This window comes from Colletotrichum paranaense, assembly GCF_030867605.1.
Source record: "Colletotrichum paranaense strain IMI 384185 chromosome Unknown Scaffold_25.1, whole genome shotgun sequence".
NCBI lineage: Eukaryota > Fungi > Ascomycota > Sordariomycetes > Glomerellales > Glomerellaceae > Colletotrichum > Colletotrichum paranaense.
In genome coordinates this window covers 183,998-206,274 of record NW_026848983.1, presented here as the reverse complement: position 1 = coordinate 206,274, position 22,277 = coordinate 183,998, and the positions used below count along the sequence as shown (strand labels likewise).

General features: G+C 53.4%; 5 protein-coding genes across 5 annotated transcripts; 2 read left to right on the top strand and 3 right to left on the bottom strand.

The window, feature by feature from the left end:
- Positions 1-706: 706 nt before the first annotated feature.
- CPAR01_16456 (hsp70-like protein) lies at positions 707-3,346 on the top strand (the record flags this gene model as incomplete). The annotated part of the gene is made up of 5 exons (XM_060500701.1): positions 707-719; positions 807-868; positions 957-988; positions 1,060-3,004; positions 3,062-3,346. The coding sequence occupies 5 exons, from the start codon at positions 707-709 to the stop codon at positions 3,344-3,346; spliced, it is 2,337 nt and encodes a 778-aa protein (XP_060340614.1).
- Positions 3,347-4,141: 795 nt separating this feature from the next.
- Positions 4,142-7,530, bottom strand: CPAR01_16455 (uncharacterized protein; the record flags this gene model as incomplete). Its single annotated transcript, XM_060500700.1, has 4 exons — positions 4,142-4,388; positions 4,467-6,454; positions 6,516-7,025; positions 7,087-7,530. The coding sequence occupies 4 exons, from the start codon at positions 7,528-7,530 to the stop codon at positions 4,142-4,144; spliced, it is 3,189 nt and encodes a 1,062-aa protein (XP_060340613.1).
- Positions 7,531-8,873: 1,343 nt separating this feature from the next.
- On the bottom strand, positions 8,874-13,171 carry CPAR01_16454 (thermotolerance protein; the record flags this gene model as incomplete). The annotated part of the gene is made up of 5 exons (XM_060500699.1): positions 8,874-10,690; positions 10,744-11,057; positions 11,117-11,628; positions 11,683-12,819; positions 12,941-13,171. 5 exons carry the CDS (start codon positions 13,169-13,171, stop codon positions 8,874-8,876), a joined length of 4,011 nt encoding a protein of 1,336 aa, XP_060340612.1.
- Positions 13,172-17,066: 3,895 nt separating this feature from the next.
- Positions 17,067-18,458, top strand: CPAR01_16453 (GTPase-activating protein gyp10; the record flags this gene model as incomplete). The annotated part of the gene is made up of 3 exons (XM_060500698.1): positions 17,067-17,253; positions 17,328-17,483; positions 17,563-18,458. The coding sequence occupies 3 exons, from the start codon at positions 17,067-17,069 to the stop codon at positions 18,456-18,458; spliced, it is 1,239 nt and encodes a 412-aa protein (XP_060340611.1).
- Positions 18,459-18,653: 195 nt separating this feature from the next.
- Positions 18,654-20,688, bottom strand: CPAR01_16452 (Vps52/Sac2 family protein; the record flags this gene model as incomplete). Its single annotated transcript, XM_060500697.1, has 2 exons — positions 18,654-20,191; positions 20,250-20,688. 2 exons carry the CDS (start codon positions 20,686-20,688, stop codon positions 18,654-18,656), a joined length of 1,977 nt encoding a protein of 658 aa, XP_060340610.1.
- Between the last annotated feature and the right edge of the window lie 1,589 nt (positions 20,689-22,277).

Here is a 22,277-nt window from a genome sequence, read left to right as displayed (position 1 = left end):
ACTGTCACAGCATCACCGCCCCTTGCAAGCAAAGAAAACGTCCGCTAGAAGACGCTCCAGTTACAGAGCATCGCACGCTAAACGTCTCGTCGATGCCATAGGTACTGTAGGTACCCAACTTGACAGCACACACAATCCAAGCCCAAACCCAGTGTACGGTACCGTGCTAAAAAAGGTACCTGACCGCCCTCCTTGCCTCACCAATACCCCAAAGTAAATCCGGTGTGGCCACGTACCTTACCGCTACCTGGACCTCCCCGGTCTTCCTTGTCCCGCCCACCTCATCCACCTTTGTCGCCTGCCACTCACTACCTGACCTACCTCAGAGTACTTACTTGGTGTACAGCCCGGCCAGACTCTTCCTGGTGACGCTAGAGCGCACTGCAACTTTTTTTCCACACTCCCGCACATCCCACCTTCAGGTTCTCTTGCATATTGACAAACTCTTAAACCTTGCATTTGTCTGTACTCGACATTTTCCTCCCCCCAACCTTTTCGACGAGACGACCTTTCGACTCGACCGCTTGCAAATACCCTTCCCGCAAGTCGGAATAATCTACCATCACTCGACCAAGACTCGAACCCCCCAACAAACCTCTCTCCTCTTCTCAGAGCGTTGTTGTGAGCGCAACCCCGCTGCCATCAGAACGTCCGCCGGACAATCCTTGTTTACAATATCCTCACAGAAAGAACACTACCACCCAACATGAGTGTCGTCGGTATGCTTGCGCCTCTCTCTCGTTCTCTACCGCCTTGATATCTGTCGCCTCGATGAATGCTTGCTGACCTTTGTGTTCTTTTCTTAGGTGTTGATTTCGGAACCCTCAAGACGGTCATTGCCGTCGCCAGAAATCGCGGTGTCGATGTGGTGCGTACCCCGACCTCTGCCCCTCCCCCGCCAAAAAAACAAGCAGAGATTTTGCGACAGAACAACGACGACTAACAAATGAATCTAGATTTCCAATGAAGTCTCCAACCGCGCCACGCCGTACGTCCAAACCAATAGCTCCCAGTCGTTCGAAATGATGATAATGCAGTCAGACTAACTGTTATCCATAGGTCTGTCGTTGGATTTGGTCCCAAGTCGCGATACCTCGGCGAGAGCGCCAAGACGCAAGAAATCTCCAACCTCAAGAACACCGTCGGTTCCATCAAGCGTCTTGCCGGCCGCGCCGCCAGCGACCCCGATGCCCAGCTCGAGCAGCAGTACATTACCGCTCCCCTCGTCGATGTCAACGGCCAGGTCGGTGTCGAGGTCTCGTACCTTGGCAAGAAGGAGAAGTTCTCCAACACCCAGCTGATCTCCATGTACCTCAGCAAGATCAAGCAAACAACACAGGCTGAGCTGAAGCTTCCCGTTTCCGACTTGGTCATGAGCGTTCCCGCTTGGTTCACCGACATCCAGCGCCGCGCCATCATCGATGCTGCCGAGATCGCTGGCCTGAAGCTCCTCCGCCTCATGAACGACACTACTGCTGCCGCTCTCGGCTGGGGTATCACCAAGCTCGATCTCCCCGCCCCCGAGGAGCAGCCCCGCCGTGTTGCCTTCATCGACATCGGCCACAGCAACTACACCTGCTCCGTTGTTGAGTTCAAGAAGGGCGAGCTGGCCGTCAAGGGTACCGCCTTCGACCGCCACTTTGGTGGCCGTGACTTCGACAAGGCTCTCGTCGAGCACTTGGGCAAGGAGTTCAACGGAAAGTACAAGATTGACATCCACTCCAACGGCCGCGCCATGGCCCGCACCATTGCTGCCGCCGAGAAGTGCAAGAAGATCCTGTCTGCCAACCAGCAGGCCCCCGTCAACATCGAGTCCATCATGAACGATGTTGATGTTTCCGCCATGATCACACGCCAGGAGTTCGAGGCCCTCGTCGAGCCTCTGCTGCAGCGCGTCCACGTTCCCCTCGAGCAGGCTCTTGCCGAGGCCAAGTTGACCAAGGACGACATCGACGTCATTGAGGTTATTGGTGGTGGCAGCCGTGTTCCCGCCCTCAAGGAGCGCATCCAGGCTTTCTTCGGAAAGACCCTGTCTTTCACCCTGAACCAGGACGAGGCCGTTGCCCGTGGCGCTGCCTTCAGCTGCGCTATTCTGTCCCCCGTTTTCCGTGTCCGCGACTTCACTGTCCAGGACATCATGAGCTACCCCATCGAGTTCGCCTGGGAGAAGGCTCCCGATATTCCCGACGAGGACACCAGCCTGACTGTCTTCAACCGCGGCAACGTTCTGCCCTCTACCAAGATTCTTACCTTCTACCGCAAGCAGCCCTTTGATCTTGAGGCCCGCTACGCCAAGCCTCAAGATCTTCCCGGAAAGATCAACCCGTGGATTGGTCGCTTCTCTGTCAAGGGTGTTAAGGCCGACGGCAAGGACGACTTCATGATCTGCAAGCTGAAGGCTCGTGTGAACATCCACGGCGTTCTTAACGTTGAGAGCGGCTACTACGTCGAGGACCAGGAGGTCGAGGAGGAGGTTAAGGAGGATGAGAAGGACGGCGAGAAGAAGGACCCTGATGTGAGTGTTGCGGCGTCTCGTTACGAACCCTTTTCTTCTGCCGACGTGCTTGATAGCTTAGAGTCGCCGCTCAAACGCCGGCGCCAAGCTTTCGGCACGGAGTTGCGATCTGTTCCGCCCCCGTCTTACGCCTTTGTCGAGGATGAAGAGATCCCGAAGCTAACAATCTACTCACCTCAAAAGGCCATGGAGACTGACAACAAGGAGGATGCTCCCAAGAAGACCCGCAAGGTCAAGAAGCAAGTCCGCAAGGGCGACCTTCCCATCGTCAGCGGCACAGCCTCCCTGTCCGACTCAGCAAGAACCGCCCTTTTCGAGAAGGAGTCTGCCATGGTTATGGAGGACAAGCTTGTCGCCGATACCGAGGAGAAGAAGAACGAGCTCGAGACCTTCATCTACGACCTTCGCAACAAGCTCGACGACCAGTATGCCGACTTTGCCAGCGACGAGGAGAAGACCAAGATCAAGGAGAAGCTCGAGGCGAGCGAGGTAAGACATTTCTTAGAATGCATATGACTTGAAAGCAGCTGCTAACCTATATTTCAGGACTGGCTCTACGATGAGGGCGAGGACGCCACCAAGGCTGTCTACGTTGCCAAGATTGACGAGATCCGCGCCATGGCTGGACCTATCGTCCAGCGCCACTTCGAGAAGGTCGAGGAGGAGCGTCGCATCGTTCAGGAGAGAGTCGAGGCTGAGAAAGCCGCCAAGAAAGCCGAAGAGGAGGCTCGCAAAGCTGCCGAAGCTGAGAAGGCTCCTCCGGCGGCTAAGGATGAGGAGATGACCGACGCCGACGCAAAGGCTGACGCTGAGGCCGAGGGCACGAAATAGGATCCTGCGGGCCTGACCAACGTCTGAAACTTTGAAAAAAAAAGACAACAAAGAGCAAAAGCGAGAAGCAACGAAGATGATAGAATAGACCCTTAGTTATGGTTTCTTTCGGGTTGGCATAGGGTTATCAGGCTAGAGCAGCTTCGACGGTTATCATGGAATGAGAGAAATGACTTGAATTTGACAATGACCGAGGCCTCTTTTCCATACACAAGTCAAATAAAAGCTAGGTTCACTCAAGGTATTTATTTCCTGCAGTGTCTTCCTCAACAGCTGTGACTCGAATTTGTGCAAGTATGGCGATGTCCCCTCGTGATGTCCCCTCAAGAAGAGTATAGATTACAGCTTTCTGGCCGTCTCACCCGTCTTGAACCCATGCGCAATGCATCGTTCGGCCACCATGATACATGCACACATTCAACAGTTCAAGAGGCCAGAGGCTCGAGGCGTAGAAAAAAACAAGTCAGAAATTCTAGACGAATATCTTTTTTGAATTATTTGCCTACAGCTTGCGATCTTTTTTGGTTTGGAGAATGATCATGGAAACAAACATATGCTTTTGGAGGGGTGATAAACCACCTCGTAGACAAGAAATCCACATACATCACTTCTTTGGGAAAAAAAACCCTCATGTCCGTCCCTTCTTGCAGCCAGATGATCCACTTCCTATACCATTCAACCTTTTCATACTTCTTCACCTCCAGACTCCCTGTCTCTCCCTCTCTCTGTCTCTCTCGTCATGTATCTTAACAAGACAGAAGATACAGGTACATGGGAGTAGTAGATACTGCACAATCAGTGAATGTCGAAGAGGGGCTTGAGCTTGATGATGAGCTGCCACTCATCGTTGGAGACGTCCTTGCGGTAGAACTCCTTGAGGGTGTTGATGCTGGCGCGCGAGATGAGACTGTACAGCACGTCAGACTCCTCAAGGTGGCGACCGTACGTCGGCTGGTGGCCGCCCATTTCGATCTTGACGGCGACCGAGGGCTGTCCCTTTTTGCAGACGGGAATCTGCTTGTGGTCACGCTCGATAGATGTACTAAGAATATGTTAGCTTTCAAAATTGTTCTTGTCCTTTTCTTCGTCAGAGACGAGACCAATGGGATCATGGACTTACACTCTACCCAAGTTGACGATTTCCTTGACACCAGTGACGGCGTTGGTCTTGACAGCTGCAATGGGCGTGTTGATCTTCAGCTGACCGTCAACGACGTCAACACCGACGACGATGGGACCGGTCTTGTTGAAGACTGCAACCGTGTTGAGCACGCAGGGGAACACGGCCAACATCTTGGACTCTTCCTTCTTCTTCTCCAGGAGCTCCGCCATGTGCTTGGTGAAGGCATCGAACAAGTGGTAAATAATGTCTGCGGTAAAAATCTTGACGCCGACGTCGTCAGCGTACTGCTGCGCCTCCTTGTCGACCTTGACATCGAAGCAGAGCATGACGGCGTAGTCGGCCGCCTTCTCCAACATGATACCGGCTTGCATGACATCGCGCTTGTACACCGGGCCGATACCGACGTTGGCGACGGGAATCTTGCAGTCCTTGAGGAAATCAAGCAGGGCCTCGAGGGAACCGAGAGTGGACGCCTGGACACTGACACCACGACCGGTCTTCTCGACACGGCTGAAGAGAGTGGCCAGATCGGACTCGACCTCGTCGATGATGTCGTCCTCGTCGTCGTCGGGGCCGACGACCATCATGCGGGAACCGGCAATAGCACCCTCGAGACCAGGGGCACTGATCTTGACACCGAGGGCGGCCTTGACCTCCTTGTTGTGCACGTAGGCGGACTTGAGACGCAGCTCACGCATCGGTGCGGGCGTCAACAACGCACGAATGTTTGTGGTGATGGCACCTTCTACACCACACAACACTATCCTGTCACCCTCGCGCAGGATACCGTTAGACAGGACAACGTCGACAGTCATACCGAAACCTTCAATGGCCTTCACCTCGAGAACAGTAGCCTGAACCTCGGAAAGGTACATGAGGGCTCCGACCATGCGCTCTTGGGTGAGCTGAACAATGAGCTTCAGCATGTCGGGGATACCTTCTCCGGTGTGGGCGGAAGTCGGGATGAGCGAGACATTCCTGGCCATGGACTTGTTCTCGTAGAAGAGCTCCGCGTTGAAACCCTGCTCGGCGAAGGCGACCTTGGTCTGCTCCAGACGGTTCTTGAACTCGTTCTGGACACCCTTGGGCTGCAACGCCAGAGACTCCTGGAAGCCGTTGTTATCGACCTTCTTCCAGCCGTACAGACGATCAATCTTGTTCAGGGCAACGACGAAAGGAGTCTTCCTGTCGCGGAGCATCCTCATGGACTCCAGAGTCTGGGGCTCGAGACCGTGCATGATATCGACGACGAGAATGGCGATGTTGCAAAGAGACGAACCACGAGAGCGCAGGTTGGAGAAGGACTCGTGACCAGGGGTATCGATGACCAACAGACCGGGGACCTTGAAGTCGAAGGCGCCGTCAGGGTTGACGACGGCGGTCTTCGCCTTGATGGCATCGACGGGGAAGTAGGTGGCACCAATCTGTTGAGTGATACCACCGGCTTCGCCCTCCTGGACGTTGGTTTGCCGAATCTTGTCGAGAAGCTTCGTCTTTCCGGTATCGACGTGGCCCAGAATACAGCAAATGGGAGAACGGAGGTTGTCCTTGGATCTGGCAGCCAACGCGGCCTGGTGAGCCTTCTCACGGCGCTCCGCGGCCTCCTTCTTGCGTTGGAGTTCGGCTTGACGGGCCGCCGTCTCTTTCTCGTCCTCGGAGTCGGATTCAGATTCAGAGTCAGAGTCATCGTCCTCCTCGTCGTCCTCCTCGTCCTTCTTGTCGGCCTTGCCATTGGCGGCCTTCTTCTTCTCTGCCTCTTCGTCGCTGTCAGCATCCCAGCTGTCCTTGACGTCATCTTCGTCAGAGGCAGCAGCTGCTTCCCAGTCGTCCTCCAGATCGCTTTCTGCCGCCTTCTTCTTGGCAGCAGCGGCAGCCTCCGCGTCGGCCTTCTCTTTGGCGGCCTTTTCCTCGGCCTCCTTGATTAGTCGCTCAGCTTCCTTCTTGGCGCGCTCTGCAGCCTCGGCTAGGGCCTTCTCCTCGTCGACCTGTGAACCAGTAAGTTAGCGACAGCGACTTCTTGAAGTTCACACCGTGCTCGAAATTTACCTTTTCTTGCGCCTTGCTGCGGCCTCCCTTCTTCTTGTTGTCGTAAACGGCCTTCTTCTTCTCGCCCTCTTCGCCCGGGCCAACCTTGATGCCGGCAGCAAGCATCTGCTGGAGCTTCCGCTCGTTACGGGCCTTCTCCTCCTTCTGCGCCTTGGTCATGAACTTGCCCTCCTTCTTGAGCTGTTCAACCTTCTCCTTCTCCTTTTGCTTCTTGAGGGCCTTGGCCTCCTCTTTGCGCTTGTTCTCTTCCTCCGCGGCTCGCTCCTCCTCCTCGATTCTCTTCTTCTCCTGCTCGGCGAATTCAGCATCCTCCTGCTGTCTGCGGCGGAGCTCTTCTTGCTGCCTCTGGAGAGCGGCCAGGGCGGCGGGGATCTTCTTCTTCTTGCCACCCTTCTCTTCGGCCGGAGGGGGTGCGACGGCAGCAGCGGCGGGCGTGGGGGAGTCCTTCTTCTCGGGAGCTGCTGCCTTGGCGGGCTCTGCCTTGGTAGTAGCAGGCTTCTTCTTCGCGGCCTATGCATTTTGGGCGTGGTTAGATTGGTCGTATGGATAGAAAGAGCCATTGCGAACTCACGTTTTCCTTCTTGCGCTGCTTCTCTCTCTCCTTCTTCAGCTTCTCCTTCTCGGCCTTGGTGAGGACACGGCCGGAGTTCTCGTCATCGTCAGCTGGGGCAGCGGCCTGGGCCTGCTTTCCCTTGCCACCCTTGCCCTTCTTCTCCGGCAGGGCGAACTCGTCGTCCATGGTCGCCTCTTGAGGGGCCTTCTCGGCAAGACTGGGTGACGGGGCATCCTCCTGCTCGGGTTCGGCTACGGGCTCCTCGATGCCCTTCTTCTTTCTCTTCTCTCTGTTCTTGCGCAGAGTGGCCATGAGACCACTGACCTCCTCCTCCGGCTCACCCTCGGCCGGCTTTTCGGCATCAGCTGCGGGTGCGGCGGCGGCAGGAGCGATAGTCTCGCCGAGCTCATTCTCCCAGTCGTCGTTGGCGCGAGCCTTGTTGCCCTTCTTCTTGGGAGGCATCTTGACGGTATTCGACGTCGGTAGTCGTAAACAGGACTTGGGGAAGTGTCTCTACGTAAGGACCGTGTCCAGTTTGTAGAATTAAATCAGGAGAGACCCTAAATAGCTGCCGATTGTGGGCGATCCAGCCAGTGAATGACGGCTAGAGGGACAGACGGAAATTCCCAAGGATGGGGTGGGGTTTCGATGGTTGGTGGTGACACACGATAGAAAAGGGCTCTTTCAGCGATGCAAGAGATGAGGTGGCGAAACCGAGACCTGAATGCGATTCTGTCGGGGCCGACACGACATAATACGGACGATGCGATGCGTCTTGTCTGGGCTTCAACCGGGAGAAAGAGCGAAGGTCGTTGAGAGAAGTGGCCAAAATCTCGAGCGGGAAAACTGGAGGGCAATTCACTGCGGGGCAAAGTTCGGGCTTTGGGGCAACGTCTTGGTCGTACGGTGCACTAGGTTGGAAGTTTGGTGGTGGGCAAAGCCGCAAAAGCCATGAATGTCATTTGTACTAGGGAGGATGTGACGGTGGTCTTTGCAGCGCCTCAGATTGTGCAGGTGCGTTTCCAGTGCCCAAGGCACCTATTTCGTACTTGACTTAGCTCAACTGAGGTCAGGTTGCTGGACCTGCCTTCACCGGCTTAACCCGCGATCACTACACTATTTAATGACTGCTTTTTAGGCATAATATGACTAATCTCGAGCCTGCCTGGATAGTCTTTTCTGGTGTACATATGACTCTTTCGAACGTGAGCTCTACGGGATGCTACCGCTGACTGGACATAACATGGTGATATCTCGTCTTAACTCCAGGCCAAGTGAGGCCAACTCACATCGAAAGAAAATGTAGGGCATTCGATAATAATTTGGTCACTGTGCGAACAAAATTCATCAAGGTGTTGTCCACTCACATTACGACGTTGTGCATGCGCTAAACGCACCAAAGCTACCCATGTTAACCCCTCCTGCTCCACAATTATGTTTCTAAGTCAGGTCGTGGGAAAGAGTGGCATGAGTGGGTGACCACCCAGACGCTTCAACGTGTGTGAGAGCTTCACATATAATGGCTAGTCATTGATAGGATCCAGGCTATTGTAGATGAAGCTAAATCTTTATTCACCAGTCGTCCAGGAGAATTCCGTACAAGTTTTCGCTTTAATGTCACAGATGTAGAGTTATATCTCGGACTAAGGAGGTTTTGAAGTGGACTCGGGTTTCTTTCCTGGAGCCCAGGGTGGCTCTTCTACTAACTAGTCTAAGTACTGGCCACTCTTCTCATGGCTTTCTCCTGGATTGTACATTGAAAGCATCGCCTCTTTCGCAAAGAAGGACTCCGCCCATGGCCTTCCTCAGAGAACAGGCGCAAGGAAGTAATCCAAAATGTCGTAAGCGAGATCGAAATACCTCGTGAGGTGAGGGTCGTTGTCTTCTTGAAAAGATGCTGTCCACTTTCCATCATCCAAGCCGTCCAGATACTCTCGCAAAAGGTCATGGTTGCTGTCTCCCTCCATTATCTCCCGAAGGACCCGCTTGTCGATACACTGCTGGAGTAAATCTCCATTAATGTGCTTCATCGACTTTGGCGTGTCTTTCGCTTCCGCGTCGTATTCCTCGTTGTCCACGACAGACACTTCGTAGCTGTAGGGAAACAGCAGTGGACTTCTCAGCGCTAAGTTCTCAACAAGTCGCAGAAACCGCCATGCTTGAAGGTTGAGTAGGCTGAAGTGCATCAACGAGCCGTCGAGACAGATGCCCAACACCTCAGCACCGTCTACTGTGCTAGGTATACTACCGTACCGTGGCAGATGTTCTGTCGCCACCCATTCCGGCCGCACACGGCCTCGCTGAAGTTTCCTGATGCTGGCGGGCAGCGGTCCTTCCGCAACAAGTTCCAGCTCTCTCTTGGGCTGTTTCCAAGGAGTCCAGACTGCCGTGAAGCTCCGATCCATGCCCGTCAGCAGAGTCACTGGCCAACTCAGCTCTGGGTCTGCATCATCTCCGACATCGAAGAAGTGGTTCGACTTCCGCGTTACCTGATCCGCATGGACCTGGGTCATTTCGCCGTGTGTGTTCTCTGCCTTGTGATCGATTATCACCAAGGAGTCGCTTAGGGTGAGCGCCGAGATCTTGCCGTTCACCATCCGTAGTGAGATGGCGGGCGAGTTCAGCTCGTATGTCTTTTTGCGGACCAATCTCTTTTCAACGGAGTCCAGGACGTCCCAGTGAAGGACTTTTCCAGCACAGTAGATAATGCTGTCGTCATCCCCGACAATAGAATATATGGGCGCTTTTTCCTTTATCCTGTATTTGGTGGAGAACCGTATCCTCGTTCTCCTATTGCCTTCAGGGTCATGACTCTCTTCCTTCTTGGGAGACACAAGCAACAGACGTCCGCCTGCTGTCGTGACGATGAGGTAATGAAATGTCATGCCGTCTTTGACGAAAAGCCAGTCGTATACTACATGAATTTTGTCGTCTTGGTTTCCCAAGCCGCTGATGAATGTTGTTGCATTCCCATGTTTGTCTTGCGGAAGAGATAGGTCTTCTCCGGTCTCGGGATCCAAGAAAAGGACAGTCGGCTTCTTGCCAATCTGTACTGCAACAACTAAACACTGTAGAGTTTGAGAGTATAGCACCTTGGCAGGTGTGCCGGGCAGTGGCAGTGTCTTGGGAACCGGCCCAGCTTGCAAATACAGCTCTACAAATGACATGCGCTCTCCCGACAAAAGTACAAGTGGCGCGCGGTTGTTACCGCCCAAATCGGCGGGAATGCACGCCGCAGAGATGATAGGCGTCGATGGCGTCGCTGGGTGCTTCAGATCGGTTGCCCATACCCGATGCTTCGTGGCAAAATGACCTAGCCGTCTGGCCCCAAAGTCCCTCAGAAGCAGGAGATTGTCGTTGCAACAAACTAGTACCGAGCCAGGAAGCAATGGCGTTTCTAGAGGTACAACTTCGAGGGCGACTGTCCCCAGTCTCTCCATGAAAATCTGATGTTGAAAGGGATTCGCGGTAAATTGGACCGTGATGAGATGTCCGCTTCGGGTACCCACGACTACACTTGTTTGCTCCGCTGATTCCGCTACCGACACGATGGTGGTCACCAACTCGATTGTTGGGGCAATATCCATTGCGTCAATTCCTTCCGCATCATGGGCTGCTTGGTCTATAGCAGGTCGTTAGATCAACCGTTCCAAAGTTTTGCAGGATAGGACGTACCCGCGGTAAGCAGTATCAACTCTGGCCTTTCTGCTGTTACGTCTGTCGGGAAGATGGCCAAGTAGGGGCTGTTTTGTCGCCAAAGTCCAGCCAGTACGCATTCCCGTCCATCGAGAGAACAGAGAGCTAGACACGTAACTTCGCCGTCGACAGGGTAAGTCTGTGTAAGGGATATTTCGGTCCCTTCTGTGCGGAAAATGTGGATTCGGAAGCAAGATTCTTCAAAGGTTGAGACGCAGATGCAATTACCCCTGACGGCTGCATGCTCAGCTATCCTACCCACACCCTCAAAGTCACTTAATTCATATCTCGAACTATCAGAACGTTAGCAAAGTCTGAGTGGGACGTGGAGGTCGAATTTTGGGGCACAAACCTGTGATTCTGGTCGATGGCAATGATACGCTTCTCGGATACCTGAACGATGGTATTGTCTCGGCTTTGCTCCGCTGCCAGAGTACGAGACTCTGTGTCAAATTGGGTTGTCATTGGATCAGCCATCTCCGCGTTTGATAGATCAAATGATACTAGTAACACTTCGGAAGTCCCGGGGCTTGCCATCAGCATTTGATATGGCCAAGTCCCGTCTGCGGTTCTAAAAACCCATACTTTCCTCGTTGGCAGCGGCTCAAAATAAGAAATAATATTAGCGGGTAGTCCATAGCGAAGCTCTGTGATACTGCCTTGCGGTCCATTCCCAGAGGCGCAAAGAACTTTGTCTGGAGCAGTCAGATGGTCCAACGTTCTGTCTCGCCATGGTACTACAGGCTTCCCTTTTGGACCAGTCTCAGGATTCCACGACGTCAAAGCATCTGTAGTGACGAAATCAACCGAGCAGGACCAGTTTGGAATACTTCCAAGCTCGACGAGAGGCTCCCGAGGTTTGAGCTGGGCAAGTATCTTAGTAGCTGTCTGGTGAAACACACTGGCATCACAACTTACCTGAAAGACCATCCCAGGGCCAGAGTCACCGGCGACGATGGCGACGTCAGAGTAAGCGTCATACATTGTGGTGAAGGCGGTAGAAATATTGCAGTTGCAGCTGCCAACATTCATAGCAGCGCCCAGGATATCCGTCGTATTGAATTCAAAGAAGACAATCACACCATCTTCTCGAGCCAGGTAGATAAGATCCTTAGTGTCGTAGTAGCGCCGCCTCCGTACCGGTCTATCCCAAGCTGTCCAAAGGGGTACACTAGTACCGTGATGAAAAGGGCTCGCGGGGTGGGTGAAAGGATTGATTGTTTCAATGTTAGGGGGCCCTTGAAGAGGGTCCTTGCATATGCCAAGCGCGTGTTCGGAAACTGCGAAAAAGGAACTCCTCACTGTCAGAGGAATGATGAGAAGAGGGAGGCGATGTTCTGGTGCGATGCGATGACCACGCTTTTCTTCGGCCAGCACTTGACCAAGATCGTCTCCCCGCTCCCATTCGTAGATGACCATCTTCGACCTATCGGCCTTTGCGATGATGAGAAGGAGGATGACGTGGCTTTCGTCCTCGGGACGAGGATAAAGAAACTCCATCTTGAGAATGGTACCTTGGACTGCTCTTGGGTGGTGCGCCCTGATGGGTTTAATGGCCTTGTCAAGTATCAACTGATCGCCCATTGCCTCCATGGACTCTAGCTCGTAAACGACAAATTTGTTCTGGGCGTCCGCGACTGCAATATAGCGAGACCTGGGATCGACAGCTACGTGGAATCCCAAGTGGCCTAATCTCCTTGCTGGGTTGTGGAACGGCGATGCGACGAACTCCAGGGTGTCTCTCTCATCATCTCTTTTGATGAAGAGGAAGACAAAGGAACCTGATTCGAGGATGAGGAGCAATAAGTGCGGTGGGAACTGTCCATGAGAAGTACTGATGCCAGATCCAGAGCCAATGTCGGCCATGTGGGTGTCGTCATCTTCGTCTTCGCTTTTTATGTGGTCATGGCCAGGGTCGTCTGGGACAACGCGAAAGTGCTCGTACTTGTTTCCAATAACAAGCGCATTTCGAATACGACAGCCAAAGTCGTTCTTGCGCAGCACCTCCTGAAGCTGTCCATCCTTGCGCAACTCATTGATGCTCACGTAACGATCCTAATTTTGTAAGCTTCTTCACATACTCTGAAGATATTGTGCAAGGAAAAGGGCAGTGAGGTTCGAGGAATGGTATATCCAAGCCTCCAGATGAGCTTGATAAAGATATTGAGTTACTCACCCCAACGAAGGCAACATCGTTATGATGTGCAGACCTCAGGCGAGCAGGCAAGACCCATCGAGCAATGGGACTATCGATGACAGTTCTCGTCAAGATACCACAGCTTGGCGGAGCGGGGAGTGAAGGAGCGACAGCGGAGGTATTTGTGGTTGAGCCCCTCAGAACAGTTTGGAGGTCAATAGTCTCCGTCACCCAAGCACCGTTTCTAAAGACGTTTGTCTGGAAGGCCATTTCGACAGGTCTTGTTATGTCAACATGGTTGACAGTGGAGTGAAAATCTGTAGTAACGGGTTGAGTAGAGGCCGAGAGAGGTGAAATCGGAACAGAGGTATTTCGGATTTGCGGCGGGGGATATGGATACCAGATTGCCGGGTCGCGTGATTCGAAATGCCAAACCGATCAGACTGTAAGGTATGACGGTGCTGTGATTTTGTCTCCGATTTCAGGGCCACTGGAATGGCAAGCAGCGGCCGTACGACTCGAATGCGACTGGGCCGGGGCTATCTGCTGAGGAACAATCTGAGGTGAGGCAAGGAGACAGGTAGGCAACGGCGCCATGGAATGAATGGCTCCAGGTTGTGACGGTTGGGCGGAGCCAAGGTTGGTTTTAGAGTCAGTCGTACTGGGTGTAAGGCAAGAGGTACGGGCATGTTAGCTAGCTGGTGGGGCACCACGTTGCATGGAGTATTGGAGCACGAGCTTACCTGAGAGAAAGCACCACCTCACCACACCTCAGTGTCCCAAGTGAGGGCTTTCCAACCTACCTATGGGAGACAGTAGCATGCAGGTAGCCAATAGCTGCAAAACACCTTGCATGACCGTTTTTGTCAGTATCTACCTACCTAGACACCTACCTCAACTTACCTTACCTTACCTTGGGCAAGTAAGGTAAGATCAAGTATACGGTGCTCAAGCAAAGCAAGGCAGATAGGGACGGCACGTACAGTAAGCCCTGGTTGTGCAGTAAGGTAGGTATGTGATGTAGGGCGGCAGGCACATCGGATGTGCGTGGGCGCGAGCAAAACACCGTGGAACAGAAGTGGTTGGCTATCATACCACCAAACATCACACATACCAACTAAGGCATGAATGATCAAAGAAAAAAGACCTTATCCCAGCCTACCTTACCTTGGACAACGCTCTACTTTACAACCCCCGCCTAATTCGATCTCGGTAGCGTAAAACTAAGAATGCAAGTCTGAGGCACTCAGAACCCTAGCAACCCGAGTCATCTTATGCAATCATCGCTAATCAGAGTGTATCACAACCATATGAAGTCGGGACAAGTAGGGTATTTGCCGCTGCTCCTTGTGGCCCCAGAAGGCTTCGATGAGAACCTGATCGGTTGGCGTTGTGGCGCGCTGGACCCTGATTCATCTCAAGCCCTTCGCAGTACTTCAAGTGGGGTACCCTAGAACATCCCAAGAATGCAGCTTGTTGAATTCGCGGAAAATACCCTTCTCGGCCGAGGTACCTGGGCTGTGTCTTGGTTTGTGTCTCGACCACTGCGTGTGATTTGCATCTCAGCCGGGCTCTCTCTCCACTGTGACGGGACTTCGGTCAGTAGGGTAATGGAACGTCGGTGGTGAGCTGGCCCTGTAGACTGTTGCTGACTTGCTGAAGCATCGTGCATGCGCGACGGGGAGGTACCCATCGTGTTCCTTGCTGAGGCGGGCAGCCAAGCCATAGGCAGGCAGCCCTGGCTGAGCGGGGACTTGGTTCAGGTTGCCTCGAGAGCTCCGTTGTCTGTGAAAGACAGTTGAATGCCCTGGTTGAAATGCCTTGTTAGTAGTAGGTGAGATCATTGTGCGTGGGCAGTACTCCGTCGTGTACAGTTCATCGCGAATTAGGTAGGGACCGGGCAACACTGACGGCGGGGAAGCTGAAGAAAACGACTTCATCCGCCGTTGTCGTCCCATCTTGCAACCCTATGTCCAACATCCAATAGCAAGGTGACGTCGATCTGATACTAATCAATCAAAGGCAGGTAGGTAGTCTATGCCTCTTTCTACGCAGTACATGGTTACGCCAATGATGTACCCTACCCTACGTGCCTACAGTTGGAAGGGCACGTCCTGGCGCCATAAGAAGAAAGCTGGAATGAACCGCGGGCTCTTGCTGATTGGGTAAACGAATGGTCTTCCCTCAAGACCTTGCTGCCCTACCCAGCTGAAACCATTACTTGCCCTTGGGTAGGAAGACAATTGAATATCTTCTTTCCATTGGTGTGGGTGTAAGTCCCACATACGGATGGCTGCACCAACCACCAAGAACTTCCATACCCTACCTTACCACGACGTGAGCAGTTGCATCGCCGGATTGCTGCAAGATGCCTGGCCGGCCATTTCCGCTGCAGGTTCGGATGCCTCCACTGTCTCAGATGTCGTTTACCTCGGACACTGTTTGACATCTTCTCACCTAAATACGGCCATGCTGGAATACCCCTCTGCCTCCGTCTTTCTATGTGTCTGTACCATAACTCTTGTCGACCTGTCTAATCGTGCTTACTTAGACCTTTCGCTGAAAAGGAATTCGAGAAGTCTCTTTCTGCTAACAGTCTAATAGAGTCACCCTCACGAGTCCGATACCAAGTGAGAAATCAGTGCGCATCGGTTAATACACCTTCAAGGACCAGGGCTGGTGTGCGGGTCTGGAATACTCCAGAAAAGCAGGGGGCGCAGGACAGCCAGCCAGGGGTTATATTACCCTGGATGTTCCAAAGGTCGTGATTTCGAGATATTGACTTGAAAGAAACTTAGACATTGCCCGACCCGATCCAGGATCGGAGAAAGCCCGGCTTGTCAACCTTTACAGCTGCCGGCTCTGAGCACAGCTGTCTGACTCGAGGAATCCTTCACTCGAGAAGAATCATGTTCATGCATGACAAAAACCACAGTCTCTCCTTTGCGCCAATACTGTACCCAAGAGAGTCAACGGAGCGGCAGCTTCGGCCGCACCATAGCCGACGAGACGACTAAAAGATGCTACTCGCTTATGTCACTCAACAAAGAACCGCCCTTACGTACTCAATTTACTGAGACCACGATGCATATCTGGAGTCACTTGGGCTGTCTTGGCTAGAAACTGGATGATTTGAACTGCAGGGCCCAGAGCAAGGTCTCTGGTCCGGCGGTCGGCAGTGAACGCATCTTCAGAGACTACGATCGATCTAACAACCAATGTGCCAGCGCAATTAACCCCCAACAACCTAGCTAACATCTATTAAACTGAACTCCTCAAGTTGGGAAACCTGACTTTTCCATGTCATAGAACCCCCTTGGGACCTCCACATTTGACAGGATGTTGACGAGATTGTCTTACGGACCGTCTTAGGGTAGCGTAATGCCTAGGTTTGGTGAGTTGTTTAACCGCCATAGGTAGACCTACGTGGTACCTGACCCAAGGCCAGTCCAATGCAGCCGATGCCGGCCGTGAAGCACCTAAAGTAGGCACACGCATGAATAGGTGAATCGGTTTCTGAGCCGGGATTTACACAGGATCACACCGAAAATATGCCAGCCCGAAATTTCGCCTCGCTTTGACAATTGCCCAAAGCTAGACAGCGTGACAGCGTACCTTACTGTAATATCAGAGTAGTGTCACAAGGCGTTGAATGGCAGCTCAAGTCAGGTTCGCCATATCTGGCCCGTGCGTCCCGTCCCGGCGATCCAGGCCATGGGGGCCGGACGTCCCTGGTGAAGTTGCTCCAAACGTACGCTAAGCCTCGGCTTCAATGGTTCGAAACAGATCCATAGATCCGCTGTGGAGGAAACTCCGCTATAACCTGGCTTGTCACATTTGTGGCAGCTCTTGGACCTCCAGCTTCCCTGTTCTCACAACCAATCGTCTGTCTCTCGTTGGCAGATCGTGGACGCGTGTAATGCATCCCCATTCAACCTCAACTTCAAGTCGTTGAAGCAGTGTCCTAGAGCCAGTTCACCATTGCGGATTTCATGGGCTTCCTCATTCTTTGTCAAACCAGCGTCCGTAACGCTAGGCGATAGCGACGCGCATATATCTCCCCCGAGCTCGCAGCCACATAATGCGCACGCTCCCGTGACGAGCACAACCCCTCGACTCCAACAACGGCTCGTCACGCTACACCTCTCGCAAACACAGAGGAGTCATGGAAATAGACTCGATGGACGAAAAGAATGCGCTGAGAAGCTCTGACTCTGCGGCCCCCGTAGATCAGGAACAGCGCAAGACGACCGATATCCTCGAGGCGTGCAAATGGCGGAACATAGAAGCCCTCAAAGGCCTGGCTAGTACCAAAGGCGGGTTTCTTACCGACACTCTACGCCGGAAAGCCTGTCAGTAGTAAAGCGTGCCAACCACGGTGCCGTCGTCCTGCGACGCTCCGAGGCTAACGGAACATTGAGTGTAGGGCCTATACTCCTAGGCATTCCAGATAGCGAGGATTTCCAAGGTACAATCGCAGCTGGTATAGACGAGAAGGCCTCATGGAAAACCCTTCCAAGTCATAGGGACGAGGAACAAGTTGCGCTCGACGTCAACCGCGCCTTCATATACTACCCGAACCGTGAGACCACTCCGTTCTGCGGTGTCCCGACAGGGACTTGCGAACTCGCGACAAGCAAGCTGACAAACTCTACGTACAGACCAGAACGACACCGAACTCGAGAAGAACAAAAACGAGCTTTCCGATCTGATCGTCGAAGTCCTCCGTCGATACCCATACCTATGTTACTTTCAAGGCTACCATGACATCTGCCAAGTCTTCATGCTGGTCCTCGAACCACCATGGCGCGCCCGCCTTGTCTCGCGACTGTCGGTGCTCCGCATCCGAGACTTCATGCTCACCAGCCTCGAGCCAACCGTCGCGCAGCTCAGGCTGATCCCCGACATCCTCAACGCCGCCGATCCGAAGCTCAAGCGCCACCTCTCCGGCACGGAACCCTTCTACGCCCTGGCGGGGACCCTGACCATGTACGCGCACGATATCCAGGCCTACGGCGACATCGCCCGCCTCTTTGATACCCTCCTTACCCGCGAACCCGTCTTCAGCATCTACATGTACGTCCAGATCGTCCTGAACCGCCGCGAAGAGCTCTTCGACCAGGAGGAGGACGATCCGTCTATGCTCCACCTCATCCTCTCCAAGGTCCCGCAGAAGATGGACCTCGATGCGTTAATCACGAGCACGATTGCGCTTTACGAGCGATTCCCACCCGAGTCGCTACCGCAGTGGCGCAAGATATCCAAAGCCAGCTCCTTACGGACGGCGCGGTCCGTGGAGGAATGCTCAAAGCAGACCATGGACGAAGGACACGCATATTTCCAGAAACAGCTGGCGGAGCTCAAGGCCCTCGAGCGCCGGCAAAAGCTCATGAAGGTGATGTGGGCGTACAGAAAGGGGGCCGCTGCCGCCGGACTGGCCGTTGTCATCGGTCTAGTGGCCGTATACCTGGGCAGAAGAAACCCCAGTCCGATAGCTGCAATGGCAGCTCTGTACAATAAGTGGTCCAACGGAACGACCTGGACGCACAACTTTTAGTCAAGAGTGGATGACGACCTGAACAGCCCTCACAAGACTTGTGTCATCATGTACATTTAGATTCCCCCAGGTTAGAGTTAAAAAAAACAGGCTATCATACAAAGTGATATGCCACTGGCAGTCAAGCACCCCTTAATGTAGCGCCAATGCCAAAATAATCCAACAAACTGCTGTGTGCCTGGTACTGCGCTCTCTTCAAGCACCCTCTTGGAATGCCGCTTTGAGGCCCTCGAAATGCTCCTGCTGCTCCGTGCCCAATTTTCCGCCAACGTCGCTGATGATGGTTGAAATCAACGAGTAATTGTTATAAAGAAACCGTTCCCGCTTCCGCTTATCGCTGAAAGACTGACTGTACCGCGTCAAGAAAGCCTCTGCCTCTGACCGCAGACGACGCAAGCTGGTTACCACCGGCTCGTCGTCTCCTGCCTCTGTGCTCAGCGCCAGAACTCCCTGCAAGATCTGGCCGAACCTCTGGGTGACGAGATGCGGCGCGGCGGATAGCTTATTCTGATCCGCCGCCCTAGGTTTTGTGGGTAAAGTATTCATCAGTTGCCGCAATGATTCACAGTGGTGGTCCATTACGACTTGTAGTCTCGGCCATAGAAGCATTGTCGTCATGTTAATGTAGCCGTCCACAGCTGGCACCTTGCGCCGTTGCAGTTCAAAAGCAAGATGCTGGTTGATGCGGATGCTTAACAGCAACCCCAGGGCATCGTACGACTCAGCAGTGAGCGTCTTGGTGAGGGTTTTGCCTAACGCAAATGTTGATTCGAAGATGTAGTTGAACTGTCGTGACACCGCTTGCAGAGACAATGGGGGCGAGAAGAAGGCGGCCAAGAATGTGTACTCCGCAGTAGCGTTGTCTATGAGTGCCAGGTTGAAGTTCCTGAAAGGTACCTCTAGATAATGTGTTGTCTGGTCTTCCTCGGCCAGGTAAGAGGAGATCGCAGCAGCGTTACCCGATTTCAGGAGATCAATACGCCGTCCTAAGTTGAAGGCATCATGAGGCGGCCCAGCTGGCTTTGTGGAAGACAACACCGTGGCTCTTCGCGTGGGTTCGTCGTGTCCAAGGACGTCGTTCTTATCGAGAATGTGCAGCTTAAGCTTCTCCAATGCCCTTTGATATCGTCCAAATTGATTTGCGTAGTACCATCGCATGGTGTTCATGTAAGCCTGACTGATCTCTTCTGCGAGAGTAGCATGATGCTTGTGCAAGAAAGTGTATAAGTCTTTGAACTTCAAGAAGTTCTGCTGTTGGATTATTTGGGCGTTGATGTGAGGGGATCGTAAGGCCTTGATCTGGGCAACAATGAAGTCCCGTATCCGCTCGACGGCCTTCATTGTCAGTTTTTCCAGTAGAGGGCCAAGGTCTGCCCAAGCTTTGCTCTCTCCCTGGTTCGAAACCGACTTCTTGTATGCTGTAGCTCGTTTGTCCACTTCCGCCAACATCCTGACCCATGTCTCGTCAATTTGGCCCTCAGATATCTTGGACACCACATGGGGTGAGACGCTGAGCTCCTCGACAACTGGACCAAACGCCTTTTCAACTGCTTTTCGATTGTCTAGCCTCACGTTCATCGCCGCAGAACGTGATTGCAGGGTCTCGATATCTGCAGAGACGGCCGCGAGGTCATTACGGAAGCTGGTCAGGTTGGTCTCTACTGAGCCTAGAACCCCATCGCATGCTGCAATTGATCGATGCAGGTCCTCGAACTGGGCTTTACTCGCTTCGACTAAACTCAAAGATTAGCAATCTGCGGACAGTTGTGCCAGCCAATGAGGAGCTCATACACTCCTCTGCGGTTTGCCGCCGGTAGCTATCCGCATCGCTTCTATCGATATCGTCGGAGCTTGCGAGCTCTCGCAAGCTCAGACCTTCAAAACTGAAGTCTAGTTCGAGGTCATTTTCGCTTATTGTGATCGTTGTTGCCTCGGATGCGGGCGCTGTATCTAGGATCTGGCCCAAGATCTCAACCGAATCCGGTCCATCGTAGGTTGTCTGGGATTGTTTCAAGCCTGAGCCATTGACCCTCCGTGAAGCTAGGAAGGAGTTCGAGGAATCGTTGGAGACGAGCGAGAGTTGTGAGCCTCTTGGTGTAATGCCAGGTCGTTGAGAGGTCACATAGGGGCTACTGGAGGTTCGTCGCGGAAGAGGAGAGTATGGTCGACTGCCAGGCTGCGACGCTGAGGGAGACGAGTTCGACTGTGCTGCAAGCCGATCAAGCCACATGGTGGACTTGTGGTATGGATAAGCTAAGAAGCGATGTGGTCGACAGGACGGGGCACCATGTCATCGAGGGTTCGCAAATCGCACGGGTGGTGTTGTAGAATCGCGGGATCGGCGTCTGGCTTCTTTGAAAGATGTACACCTGTGACATTGGTTACCTACCTTACCCCCAGGAGGCAGTAGACAAGGCTGGACGGCCTTAGGAGAGCGACGTGTTGTCATTGGGTGAGCGATCAATGACAAGCACCAGCCACAAGATACGTACCCACGGGAGCTCCCTGTGGCGCGGCAGGGGTCGGGCCCTTTGTCTTCGAGGGGTCGAAGTCTGGAAAGTGCGGGGCAGAATTGGGAGTGAGGGCCGGCGGCAAACAACCTGGAAACGTGCGGGGCAGGACTTTGGGTGGGCGATTGAAGAGCAATTAACGGTCCATTGATGCGTCTGGTATGGATGGGAGAGAGGCTGCACACATGTCGTGCAGAATCCGCGCCATCTCCAAGGTAAAAGCAGCTCGGACTGCTGGGACTGTGTCGGAGGGAAGCTCCTGCATGTTACAATGTGAAGGTGTATCTTTGGACGCGAATGGGTGCGTATACCTCACGAAGCTCTCGTCTTAGATACAGGAAGTTGGCACAGAAGAACCTGCCACAATGTCTGGACAATGATATCCCTTGCCTAGTCGAGTAGGTATTCAGGCACGACAGCCTCCCTTTAGGATGTTCGAAAGTCCGTCGCATACCGTTCAAATCCCTTCCCGTAGTCCGGACCTTCTCTTGCCAAAGTGGAAGGCTAATATCGGAGGTCAACGAGGATGGCAGGTAAGGCAGAAAGAAGCAAGGGTTGCTGGCCCGCGAGGTTTTGGCATGGCGGCATTAGCGCCCAAAAAAGGTCGTTGCCACAGGGCCGGTGGACTGTGCCCATGTGCTTCATTGTCCTTCGGGTAACGCTGTGAAGGGGAAGTCATTTTGACCGATTGAGTCTTTGGGAGACGGGAGGGATCCTGGAAACCTTCAACCACCTTCGCCGACTACCTAAGGTAGACCTGGCGTGCCTGGATGGATCAGATAGGGGCATTCCACAGGCGGTCAGCGGCCTAATTTCGAGCAAGTGGCGTCCAGGTGATGCGGGTAAGGAGCTCCAGCTCCTACACGGTGTGGTGTCTTGGGCATAAGGTAGGAAGACCCAAAGGTCGATGGACGGGAGAACCTAGATGGGTACTTTGTTCACCGCAGAGTCATCTACCGGCGACAATGTCACTCGGGGAGGGGCCTCACAGGTTCAATCTGTGAAAAGAAAGGGAAGAAAGCCCACACTCCACCTTTTTTCACTGCGAAAGTGCTCCCTGCACCTGTCCCACACAACGCTTGGGAAGCCACGGACAGAGAATGAGAGGGGCGCGAATCTGGGCCTAGGAGTGAAAAAAACCAATAATAAAACCAGGAAAAAAATTATCTACTCCCGCCTCGCCTTCCTTTTTTCCCCTCCATTTCCCCCCTCTGCCCGCTCTCTTCCTTTCACAACTCTCCCCCCTCAAAAAATATCAGCCGTCTTTTGCTGGGTAATTCCGCCTGTCGACATCTTCCCTTCGATTTTT